Raw genomic sequence first — 13,727 nt, 5'->3', positions numbered from 1 at the left:
GCCAGCCCGGCACCCAACCTTCCACAGAAGGCACGCACACTCACGCCTAGGGCCAATTTAGAGTGTCCAATCCACCTACAGCATGTCTTTGGGATGTGGGAGGAAACCAGAGCACCCAAAGGAAACCCACGTGACCATAGGGAGGATATGCATACTTCACACACAAGGCACCCCAGCTGTGGAACGAACCAGATAATCTCTTTCTGTGAGGCGACAACGCTAACCACTGCACCACCTCTGCTGCCCACAGTAAGAGAAATTGACTGAAACACACATACATTATACATATAAATGCATACACATACTTAAAATTATATCAAAATGTCTGTAGTTCTAACACAAATACATTTACCATTCAAGCATGCTTTTCACCTTACCTCACATCAGAGTTTTACATTTGGATGTTGTTTCTTTATAAACAGGACCATGACAAAGTAACTGGCAAAAATATAATGGCACTTGCAGAGACCACAAAAGCAGAGTAGCTGTCTTCCCTGTTCTAGCAATAGAAAACAACACAATAGCTGTACCTTCAGTGCCAGCAAATGGAAATGACACAGCAGCTTTGCTTTTAATAAATACAGTGGCTTCACCTCTCAAGGGTCAGTTCCCTTCCATTATAGAGATACCCATTCAGTTGCCTTCTGTTTTCCTTTTGGTCTGTGTAACTCCAACTACAGTATTCCTCAAACTCAGGAAATATGAATCTGCTATGCACTATGGCACTGTGCTTTTAATACCCCTATGTGCAGCTGTCCCTCATTTCTTTTTAAGGTCCCTGCTTGTTTCTAGGTTCGTCTCCTTAAAAGTTCTGTCCACTATTTATTCTGTCTGATCCTTCTCGGCTAACATACAAAATTAGTATGCAGTGCCTGGCTCCTTTATATGTATATTTGTATGAATATTAGCAGAACTTGAACATTCTTTCTGTTGATACTCAGATAGGTAAAAATGATTTGACTGAACATTCCATTACAGTGTACAGTAAAATAGAAAATAAAAAGCTTTTCTTGTGGGAGGGCAAATCCAACATCCTTGTGCCCTTCGATGTGGAGGCACAGCCCCCACACACCCCTACATTTATAAGTGGATTCCACCTAAAACTTCTATAATGGGGTTTAAGAAAATTCTGGGAGAAATCCATTTTCAGCAAGGAGTATTACTTATAGGTGGGGACTAGAATTTGATTTGCAGCAATGAAGATGTGTCTGGGGGACCTAGAAGGGAAAGTATGACAAAGGAGGGTAGACTTTTGAAGAAATTTATGAAAGTATTTGGCATGAAAGATATGAATTTAGTAATAGGAGTTCACAGTGAATTTACATATTATTTCCCAAGATATAAAAACTGGGCTAGGCTAGACCGAATTTACATTTCACAGGCACATGTGCATTTAATTGAAGGTCTTGATACATACCAAATAAATATTTCAGATCATACACCATTACACCAATAATAACTATAATAAAATCACAGGGTAATGAAATAAAAATGAGACTCTGGCTCTTTCCCACCTATCTGTTGAAAAGAGAGGGATTTAAGAAATGGGTAGTGGAGGTTATTCAGGAGCTATTCAAGAGAATAGAAATTACTTCTGAAAATATAGTTAGGGAGTGGGATAAAATTAAGATGGAGTTTAAAAATAGGGTGGAAATAAAAGAAAAGGAGCTATGGTTAAAAAGTGACAAGAGTTGTATAGAGGGACTTACATATGTTAAAGTATTGCAGAATAGGGGGAATCTCACAGAACAAGAAGAGGATCAGCTGCAGAATACTAGGCAGAAAATAAGGGATTACCTTGATAATATACACGAGCTTAGAAAGATTGGTGTTAAGCGACTTTTTTTTTTTTTTTTTTTGTAATAACACTAGAGCACAAAAACTCCGGCAACAGAAAGTAGAAAGGGTTGTCACCAGGCTTAGAGAGCCTATAACAAGAAAGGTAACAAGATCTTGTAGAGGTATTAGAAATATTTCTGAAATTCTGTGAAAGTCTGTGCACAGCAGAGAAATATGGAAATCAAGAAAAGATACAAATGGAAATGTTTATGGAAGAATTAAATAAGCCAGGGTTAGAGGTAGATGAGGCTCATTTACTAACAGGATAGGAATAGGATAGGAAGAGCTGAGATAAAAATTGTGATGTATAACCAATCTACTGGAAAGTCCCCAGGAATACATAGTATTCCTGTGGAAGTTTGGAAGCTAGAAGGGAAAAACTGATAAAGATCTGGAAGGTTTTGTTTAATAGTATTTTAAGAGGAGGAGAAGTACAAACATCCTGGAAGAAAGCAGTGGTATCTGTAATGTCTAAAGAGGGTAAATATCCATCAAATCCAGCTTCATTCAGGCCCATTTCAATATTAAACCATGATTATAAAGTGTTCATGTCTGTAATGGCTAAAAGAATGGCAAAAGTAATGCAGAAATTGATAAATATGGATCAGTGTGGTTTTGTGGAGGGGAGGCAAACATTTGACAACATTAACAGAACACTGATTATCCAGAGTGAAGCAGAACAGAAGAAAATACCATTGTTGTTGATGGATCTTGATGCAGACAAAGCATTTGACAGAGTAAGCTGGGACTTTCTGAGAATGGCAGTGGAAGCATTTGCAGTTCCTGAAAAAAATTATAAGTTTAATTAGGAGGATATATGAGCGATCGGAGATAAAAATTAAAGTGAGTGGGGTCCTCTGTGATAATTTCTGCTTGAGCAGAGGAACTAGGCAGGGGTGTTCTCTTTCTGTTTTGTTATTTACATTATATTTAGAACCATCGGCAAAGAGAATAAGGGACTTAGACATTCAAGAATATAATTGGTATGGCAATCAAGAAAAGCTGGCTCTATTTACCGATAATATTATTTTATACCTGACAAAACTGGAAAGAGACATTACACTGTTCTGAAACATTTTGAGACTGTTTCAGATCTTTTCAGGATACAAAATTAATGAAGCTAAAACAAAGGCAATAGCAGTAAATGATGTACCCCCATATTAATTGGTTCAACAGTATCCATATTTTTTGGGACACGATACAGTGAAGTATTTAGGAGTATGGATTAAAATGGTTTTGATGTGGCAGCTAAAGATATGTGGGAAGAGACTAAACAAGATAATACAAAATGAGAAAATGGAAGTTTTGTTATATGGATATGGATAGTAAGATAAAAGTAGTTAAAATGTTCTTAGTCCTATCAGTCTTATACACAGGTCAGGCATATTTTTATCAACCAGAGGAGAAGCTGTGGATAGCAGTTAATAAAGAGATTAAATACTTTGTCTGGGAGGGGAAGATGGCAAGTGCCAAGTGGGATAAGCTGATTCTTCTAGTAGAACTGGGTGGATTGGGATTACCTGATTTGAAGGGGTATTTCAGAGCTAGCCAGTTAAGGCGCCTATACATAGCACAAGCAGAAAATTATAATTCAAAGTGGAAAGGGATGATGATGAAACGGGGGAAGCTCAAGAAACAATGAGCGATTGGGATTTTGGGTGCAAACCTTTAAGGAGAATGACAGTAATCATACATAATATTTATATCTATAAAATAGCAGAAAGTAGCCTAAGAACTAAGCCAACAACACAATTAGGGATATAGACAATAGGCAAGAGGGAGCTTAATTTATTGGAGACAACTGGCAAAGGAAACAAGGTATTGGGAGCAAGTAGCTAGAATGAGAAAGGTGATAGAATGGGAAGATGCCAAGAATTTATTTGGACTGCATGTTAGAGATTGCCTTACCTGTCAAGAATTGATATCCGAGTATAGGCAAAGAGAAAGAAATAGAGGGGGTCCTAAATTAAAGACCAGTACTTGTAGAGTTTTTAGTAGACTCTAGAGGAAAAGACGCTGCCATTAAAAAAAGAAATAGTAGAGCATATAAAATATTGTGTGATGACTATAAGAATCAATCAGAGGAGATTAGAAAGGATTGGGGAGAAAGATTGGATAAGCAATTCACAAATAAATAATTGGAGGATATATGTATGTCTCCCAAATGTCAACATGTACAAGATGTAGGATTTTTGCTTGGAAATGTTTACATAGATATTTTTATACCCCGAGTAGACTCCAGAGAATTTTTCTTCTGGTAGACAGCAAATGTTGGAGGTGTGACAGGGAAGAAGGAGGTAATTGGGAACATATTTTCTTGGAGTGCAGTGAGTTGGTGGACTTTAAGGATTCCCTGCAGGATGCACTGTCAGATATGCTGAGTGGGCAGACTGGTATGACGAGTGAGATGAATTTTCTGAGGTATGATACAGAATCGGAATTGCCTAGATATGGTAAGGCTTTGCTGTGTCTAATTATGGTGACTGCCAAAAAGTAGTTACTAGAAAATGGAAATCAAAATCCAAACCAACTATTCTAGAAGTAGTGAATATAGTAACAGAGGTAAAACAACTGGAATCGAGATCTTTAGAAAAGGGTAGGAGCAGACTACATAGGAAAAATGGGAATTGCCGGAACAGTGCGTACAAGGGAGGAGTGAAGTTTAAAAGGATGCAGGACTTAAATGAGCTATGTAATGTTTAACTGAAAATTATTGGGTAGATTGTAAGTGATTTATACTGTTTGCAAGTGGGAGCGTGTCAGTATGATTTGTGATGTAAAATGCTTGCAACTAAGATTGTGTCTGTGCAGTTTTTCATTTATATAAATGTATAATTGTCTATGTCATAAGTGATGGTTTAATAAGGTGTTTCATGTTTAAAAAAGGGCAGGAATTGAAAATGCATCTTGTAATGCGTCTTAGGTTATCTGCTATATAGCAAATATAAGTGAAGTGTAATGTTTGTAAACATGAACTTGTTAATACAGTTCGATTACTTTTATGTAAATGTCAATTTGCCGATGTCACAAGTGATAATTCAATAAAGGTGCTTAAAAAATTCGCACAACAGTGGAAGAAAGAGGGAATTCCCTAAACTCACTGCCAACTATAATCTCACCAAGGCCTTTCATGCAGGTTTTATGAATTGTCTGAAAAATAAATCACTCCATTCACACTTCAGTAGAAAAAAATGTTTGACTACTTAACCTACTACGATATATACATTTTTTAATAGGTGTGTATTTTTATATATATTTTAAGTGTGTATATCTATTTTTATGTCTGTGTGTGTGTATATGTATGTTTAAAATATAGGGTCTATATTATAATCTCGAAGTGTCAGCTCTTCGAGCACGTAATGATTGACGGGTAAACAGCGAAAGCTGAAAACCGTGAATGGCCACTTCCACAAATTTTTTCACAAGGAAAGAATTTGCATGGCCGTTATCGGAAATTTGCCCTTTTCTCCAATGTAGAGCGATCTTGGAGTTGGTATATTTAGTTGGGGGAGGGAGGGGGGCGAAGGCTCCCACTTTGTTAGGGTTTGAAAGTTTATCTGTTCACCGGCCAAGCTAATTTTTTCCCTGTGAAAAAATTTGTGGAAGTGGCCATTCACTGTTTTTAGCTTTTGTTGTTTACGGGTCGACCTTTAGGTGTTCGGAGAGCTGACGCTTCGGGGTTATAATGCAGACCCTAAAATATATATACATATTTTTGTGTGTGTGTGTTTAAATAGTTTGGTTTTGTCACACATTGTATATATCATTTTGTTAGCTAGCATTTTCATTTTTAATGCACTTTTATCAAAGAGTGACAGCATTTTGGTACACAGTGGGAAGTGGTATTTTGCCCTCCCCCCATTGTTGTCCATCCTCAGAGCTGGTTTGTATAAGTTAAAGGAGATGCAAGGATTGGAGCTGATTTTAGCCCCCCTCCCCCATTTAATAACATTGGTTTAATTTTTCTTTTCCAATTTTCTGCATTTTACAGTATTTCAACATTGATGGATTGGTGATGTAATTAATGTAGCTAAGTAAAGTATATACACACATATGAATATACATAGTAGTAATTGGTGTGTGTGTATATTTATAAGATTGGCAAGGTAAACTGAACAGTCAAGTTACTAGTTATGCGTACATTTGCGGTTTTCCTGTGCAAAAGAGAAAGTTAACACAACCCACCTAGGCCTAACATTTTGTTACAGATCCCTTCTACCTCACATCTTTCAAAATCTCACTGCCAAACATTTTTTCTTCTTCTCACCAGTAACTGTAATCTGATGCAGAAAATAACCAACATCCACAAGAATTTTTTTTTTACCTTTAAGAATAAAGAGAAAGAAAGTTAAGAGTCTGTAAAGAAAGCAGTTTTTGAAACCTGTAAAATTTAATTTACAAATGGAATTAAACAATGACACACATCGGTTAAACAAAAGGGTCCCTAAAATGACTACCCTGGAAATATAATACTCCATATATTTATAAAGTTATAGCCCAGCACAACATTCAGTTAAAATGGGCCACACTTCTGTTCTATTATTAAACTTTTTCAAGAAATTCCATAACTCTGCCAAAATGTAATAATTTGAGCTTATGTTTTCAACATACCTTCTTTGGATCACCATCATCATCTGAAACATGACACTGAATTTGTACTGTTTGGATCCAACTGCAGTTTAGAAAAACTGCAAATTGTTTTACAAATGGAAATGCATGTACCATTTTGACAGAAAAATCCCTAAAACTACTACCTTGAAAAATTCATACCAATATGCAATCTTGCACAGCAGTTGGGTAGTTTAAATGTTTGGAGGAAGTATTTTACATTAAAATGCAGAACAGAACTTGTAAAAGTCATTCATAAATTTATAAATGTACAAGTCCTACTACAAAAATTACAGATTGGTAAGGACCTTGAGGATGTACATGGTACATTTCTCACAGTACTCCTAGGCATGCCATAATATTGCTACCATGCACACCCTTTGTGCTTATTATGTACTTGTATAATGTGTAGCATGTGCCCGTGGGTATGTACATACACTTTTTTTTTTCTTTTGAGAAAAATAGAGTTACAAAAGGATGCAATTTGAAGTTCACGTTCCAAGCAACTTGGTAGAAATATATAAGCATATTTGTTCATAGAAATGGTAGCAAAATTATTTATCCTTTTTGGACTGAGTTAGGCCCACTAGGGTAGTAAGTAGCCTCTTTTCAGGGAAGACCCAAGTTAGTGTTTATACTACTAAGGGAAATTTGGGCAGGACATCAGGGAAAATCCCCTTCTCTTTTTGTTATGTGCCATGGGATCTTCTACATCCACCTGAGCTACCACCAAGTCAAGCTAATGTCTCATCCAAAGGATGACATGCACATGAGTGCAGCACCCCCAGTGTCAGCTATCAGTCCACCTGGTGTGGAAATAAAACCCACAACCTTCTACACCAAAGCTAAGTGTGATACCTGTTGAGCCATTGACATTGACATAAATGCATGAAATAGTGTTCTGGTGCCTTTCCTAAGGACTTTGTAGGCTTAGAAAACACTGAAATAATTTAAGAACACATACAATAGATATAAGGTAACAGGTGTGATCTGTCAGGATGAACTGGGCCATGAATTGTGCTAGGATATGTAGCTTATCCTGTAGGCATGGAAGGAAGATGATTTGCTAGATAAGGATTTTTTGGCCATTAGATTCTGTATTTGATTGGAACCGCGGTGGTGGTGCTGCGATAGCATTGTCGCCTCACAATAAGACGTTGTCCTGTTCGATTCTCAGCTAAAAAAGCGTCTTCTGTGTGGAGACATGCGTGAATGGGCGTATCTTCGTTGAAGGTTGTACGTCAGGGCTGGCAACTCTGTACGTAAAAATCTACTGCCAATCATTAGCAGACCGGAGTTCCACTGTGGCGACCCCTAACCGGGAAAAGCCGAAAGATACAACAACAAAGATTCTGTATTTGATTGGAGTAAGTTTTCCTTTTTTTCATTATAATTTTTTCATGTGTTTTCAGGTTTGTAGTTGATTAATAACTATTGTTTAAAACTTCGACTGTGAGGGTATTCTGTAAAGTATAAAGCAGTTACCCAAGCCACATGTCATTTCCTTCTGATGTTCAGTGCTTCATTAACACTGTCTTTTGAAGACCGTCTCTCCTACTGATTGGAAAAGGAAAGATGCATAATGATTCATCTGTTGAATTGCCTAATCCCTTTGAAGGACTTGGAAGTAATGATTTGGTAGTTGCCATTGTCCTTTTGCTTTTTCACAGCATTTAAATGAGTTGCAGGAGCTTGTAGTGATGCTTAATGACTATTATTGTCTAGTGCTGAGTTCAATGCAGTCTGATCAGCAGCTAAAAAGATAAATAGCCTGTACGGACGTCCTGCATCAGTCCATGCTGGAATTCTAGTACAGGGCTAAGGAAGAGCATAGAGACTTTACTCACCCAATGTACTGTTGTGCTTGTTGCTTTTGATAGGACAGCAAGAATGAGGGAACGTGCAGGATAACTACCTGATTCAAACCATACTATGTAATACATATACTTTACTGTACGCATTGACCAACTCATCTTATATTCTTTATTTTAAGGATCTGGAGCCTTGCATAGGCTGCATGCAGATTTCCTCTAATATCAAACTGGTGAAGCTGTGCCAAGATCCCGGTGAAGGAGAGTGCCAACAATGCTACTGTCGTCCTATGTGGTGCCTGACATGCATGGGAAAATGGTTTGCCAGTCGACAAGACCAGCAGCACCCAGAGACATGGTTATCAAGTCAAGTGCCATGCCCCACTTGCCGAGCTAAATTCTGCATTTTGGATGTTTGTATAGTGCATTGAAACTACTTTGATTTCTTTTTTTATATCTAGATCCAGAAAATGTATATGCATCTCTTTTTTCAGAATATTATGAGAAGTATAGAAATTGCCTCTGCAAAGTAATCTGCTTCAGATTTTTTTAATTCAGTTATAACTTGCAGTGTGCTGCTTGGGGATTTGCCTCATTATTTTTTTTACCATGTCATGACCTTTTTGGAGCCCTTTCTTAAGTCTGTGGTACTTAACATTATCTTTTTTAGGTGAAACGAAATCTAAATTAATTTAAATTTTAATACAAATGGTTGTATATATACCCATATGCATACAGCTATGCCTACTGTACTGGTGAAAATCTTTTTGTGAAAAGGAGAACAATTAAAATATTTTAATCCACCTAAGTGCTTTGTTTGCCATCTTTCAGAGGAGTAGCTGTTAGATTAGAGTCTGCCATGGTATCCCATACATCTGCTAGCAGAGAAGTCCATCTGCAAAATATATTTAGCACTGGACCCTCCAACAGCAAGGTTGTCCACTGTGTAAAACCTTCCTAAGCTGTTAGTTCCTTCCCATCCCATAATGCACCATGTTTCCCCACTGGATTTGCAGTTCTTTAAGTATGAAAACTTCGGGGCAAGTGCAATTGCTCCCATTCTGCCTTAACAAAATTGTGATTTTCTGGGATAATAATTTTTCTTGTTTGAAGTCTCTACATTTTTCTGGCCATTCTAGAATTGTTTGCTTCCAGTTGCTACAGTTCTCACCTCGGATCCTAATCAGTCTTCATTGGATTAATGCCCCTTTATTATAATCTCCACAATATTTTTCATGATTGGTGGTTGGAGTCATTATTGTGGAGGAAGGATGATAACTCATTTTTTGGACTAGGTGAGCCAACTAGACACCCCTTTTCAGGGGAAACCTGGTATGTAAATGGAGATGGAAGGACTCAAACCCTCTACTCTGAACTACAGAAAGCAGCTTATTAGCAACTCAGAGCTGTTAGTCACAGCTGTAGTTTTATTGCACAAAACAGAGACTGCATTAGCAGTCCCAAAACTGTAGCCTTGAGCAATGGAGACTCTGAAGTCTCTCAAGTCCTTAAGAAAAAGAGAGAGGGAGACTAAGGTTCACTCTGGGTCGCAAGTAATCCATTCTAAATTCAAGCAGACAGAAGCATTTTGTGTCTCAAAATGCCTTAAAACATCACCATTCACACAAAATGCACAGATAGTATGGTCAAGTGCAAATCGGGTGTGAAATATACAAAAAATACACCCACACACACACACACACACACACACACACACACACACACACACACACACACACACACACACACACACACACACACACACACACACACACACACACACACACACACACACACTGGGTTAAAAAAACTGCCAAAGATGTAATACTGGAAGTCAGCCTACTGCCATTATGCTTTCTGTCACATCTAAAGGATTTGTTACTCTAATTTATGCCCAGTGAGTACTAGAACAAACGGGTACCCCACCCACTTGAACTGCTTGAGTAATTGGAATAAGAATGAATGAATGTAGCCTAGAATAATTCATTCTTTGCCAGAGCCAGTCAGATTTTTCTGAAAGGTGTTTCTTAGTTGAACCCTCCAGTAAGAGAATCTCTGCTTATGTGGTACCTTATTTCTTTGGAAATCTGTTTTGGTAGCTATTACTTTGAACTGAGGATTTTCAATGCTATGGGTTCCATTTTTTGAAGGGCCTTTAATTTCCATAAAGATAGATCACCCTTGATACCAGTTTTACATTTATTCCAGGGGTACTTTCCTTTCTACTTTTAAAAGGGTCTCTGTTATGCAGTCAGTTTGTTCAGCTACTAACTTAAAGGTTGGGGGGAATTCACGTCCACCCAGAGATGCATTTCTTTTTTCTCTCTCTCCCCCAACATTCCCAAGTCACATACCCGCATCTACACCCCCCCCCCCCAATCACCCAGGAACAAGTCCTCAAGGCAGTATACATGGCTAAGAACAATGCTTCTTTGGTGCCAGATAACATTCCAGAATTCCAGCCAACCAGCCTAAAATGGGACCCGTCTCACCCCTACTGAGACTATTCAGTATCTGCCTCCAAAGGAGTTATGTGCCAGAAGAATGCAGAACAGCAGTGGCCATCCCCTTAGCCTGATGGGACATGGGTATGCAAGGCTAATGACCAATGGCTGTGCAACCCAAGTGTATCCCAAGAGTTATTGTGCCTTTAGGGGTTATTTTAAGGAGTGAATGTTACTTAGGGCATGATTTAATGGCTGCCCCTGTCCATAAAAGAGTAGGAGTGAATTTTCAATTTCCCATCCACTGGTCCAAGATGTGCTTGAATAGCATTAAGAAAGGGCTCTGTTTCATAGATGGAAAACCTGTTCCATAGACTAGGGAACCCCGAGATTTATACCTGTGCCTCCAATGTGTTCCTATTTAAGTCACAAGCAAAGTTTAAATCCTTGGATTTAGTACATGTCTTGATTGATTCACTGTTGCAGTATTCTTAACAGATGGGTTGTAGCTTGCTTACATCCGGCCGGGGTATCAAAGCTTTATCTTCATGTGTCATACATCCGGGTGATTACTTCATCTGATAGGTGTTGGAATATAGAAGCAGATGTATGTATAAGATCCTAAGAATATCTCATCACCAGCCTAAACACAGGTCTTTGCACCCGATGGACTAAAATCATTTGGTTGCTAGTTACTGTGGCTTTGCTTGTTGAATCAGATAAGTGCCCCATTGGAGAGCTTTCTAATTTCTTGTCTGTTTTGGCAATTGTTAGATGTCAGCTAGGAGGGGTAAGTGCGAATGTGATAGACAAATTCCATACAAAGACACACAAAGTGCCTGTTCTGTCTAGGGTGAAAGACAACTCTAAATCCTGTTCCATCTGCCAATCATTCATTCTGAAAACCCTCTGATCTAGGCTGTCCACACTTAATACCTTTATTGATACCCAGCAATTAAAATGCTTGGCTCAATCCACTATGTTGGAAGGCCAAGACATAGGCATTCCATCTCAGAAAAAGCTTAAGAAACCAAGAGAGGATTCCCCAGCTGTTGTCTTAGAATTGGACTTACCCGCTGAGGTGGTCGAGCCTGTAGTACACCTATGGACCCAGCTGGAGGCTGGTATGACTCCTGAGGCTTTGCAGACAGTTGAGTCCTCCAACGAACCGAGAATCATTGTATCGGATTTGGAGGACCCTTGAGGAATTCCTCAGATTTTTGTGCAGGAAGAGATCGCTGGAACTTTGATAGAAATGCACCCAGGTTCACAGTCTCCTAAGCTTATTCAGGTGGACAACAGAGAAAAAAAAAAACGTAAACACTCAGTGTCTTCTTCTGCATCCAAGGAAGAAGAATGGTTTAATTTTTCTCCAGGGCTTTTCAAGGCAATCATGTCTCTAAAGCAGCCTCCTTTTGTGACGTCTCAAACCACCTGATCTAAATAGACCCTAGATTCCTCATCCTCTGATAAGAAACCGGATAGGAATTTGAATCTTCCCCTTGATTATTTGTCCTAGTTATACTCCTCTGAACAGGTTTTATTAGATGGAGATCAACTCTGTCCAGACTCTTCCCTGGAAGAGGCCTCCTTTGGAAAAACCTTACAGAGCTTGATTAAACATTTTGAAATGGCAGTCCAGACAGGTGTCTATGATGCAAAAAATGTATTACATTTTGTTGGAGATGGGCACCCCAGCTCTCTGGATGCCTTTCATGCCAATTCTTTGACACCAGATTCTCATCCCCCAGCTCCAAAAATATCAGATGGGTTCTACAAAGTTCCTGATGAACTCCAGTATCTCTAAAAATCCTGTGGCAGACCCAGACACAGTTTTTCTGCTTTTCAGCAAACTTTCCAAATTGCTCCCTGACACTGATGTTCTCCCCAGTGACAAAGACAGTAGAGCAATAGACAAGTAGGGCAAGAAAGTACACTTCTTCCACCCTAGCCTATAGAGCTATAAATTATCAAACTCAAATGACCAAATACCTGCTCTCTGTGTTATAATCCTTAAGTGAGACCTTCATGGAGCTACAAACTCTAGACTCATAACAGCTCATGCAGTCTTTAGCGGCCCAGACTTCTCAAATAGCCTAGCACAGTATAAAATGGAACTGTGATGCTGTGGATGCCTCTTCCTGGATGGCTGCCACTGGTTCAGTGATTAGGACGTATGCCTGGCTACATGGCCAACCTATCCCTGAAGATTTAAATCTAAAATTTTACACTGTCCCTTGGATAACAGCCTTCTTTTTGGCTCACAGGCTGCCATTCTTTTCAAGGCTTTGCAGGAACAAGGCAAGACTTTGAAAGATTGCATCCAAATCCTGCTGTCTATTGTTCCCCTGTACCACAGAAATCATCCAGCTAAATCCACCTCCTTCACCAAAAAAGATCCTAGGACTCCTCATAGACAAAGGAAGATTCCCAAGAAAAGATTTCCTAAAAAAAAAAAAAAAAAAAAAAACAACTCTGAGGGTTATCCCTTCTTGGAGGCCTCAGTTCTGTAGCAGACCCTTGGGACTACTTATCCCTCACCTGCCCTCCACCCCTCTCTCACAAACACTGTCTCATTTCCTGTCAGGGAAACAGTAACCTCAGACAAGTGGGACCTAAGCATTACCAAGGAGGGTTACTCCATGTCTTGGGAAAACAGTCCAACTCCGAGGGAAATCCCCCCAGACCAGATACACCCCCACAAAGATGATTGTGCAAGACATACTGTCCCAGGGAACCATAGAAGTAGTCCCCTTAACTATTCAGGAAAGGTATTTTATTCAGGGCTCTTACTGGTCCCCAGAAAGGAGAACCATAGGAAGCCCATCCTGGTTCTTTCCAGACCAAACACCTTTATAAGAGTGCCCTCCTTCAAAATGCTGTCCCTGGAAACTCTGCCTTTTCTACTCCCTCAAGCCTTTCTGGTATCATTAGACCTAAAAGATGCTTATCTGTATATTCCAATTTGTCATTCCTCTCCTATTTAATATATTTATTAATTGCCTCCACACTTCTACTCACCATG

General features: G+C 38.9%; 1 protein-coding gene across 2 annotated transcripts in view; it reads left to right on the top strand.

The window, feature by feature from the left end:
• The window catches only part of TMEM129 (transmembrane protein 129, E3 ubiquitin ligase), a 240,818-nt gene extending 231,757 nt beyond the window's left edge, over nucleotides 1-9,061 (top strand). The window contains exon 4 of one of the 2 annotated variants that reach the window (XM_044062304.1): nucleotides 8,441-9,061. In XM_044062304.1, coding sequence (XP_043918239.1) covers nucleotides 8,441-8,689 — 249 coding nt within the window. In that variant the 3' untranslated portion in view covers nucleotides 8,690-9,061. The remainder of the gene's footprint in view (nucleotides 1-8,440) is intronic. The other variant, XM_044062305.1, reaches the window with a different exon arrangement.
• Nucleotides 9,062-13,727: the final 4,666 nt, after the last annotated feature.

This window comes from Protopterus annectens, chromosome 2.part1 (genome assembly GCF_019279795.1).
Source record: "Protopterus annectens isolate FY-2018-M chromosome 2.part1, PAN1.0, whole genome shotgun sequence".
In the NCBI taxonomy this organism is placed as follows: domain Eukaryota; kingdom Metazoa; phylum Chordata; order Ceratodontiformes; family Protopteridae; genus Protopterus; species Protopterus annectens.
This window is presented reverse-complemented; position numbering and strand designations above follow the sequence as displayed.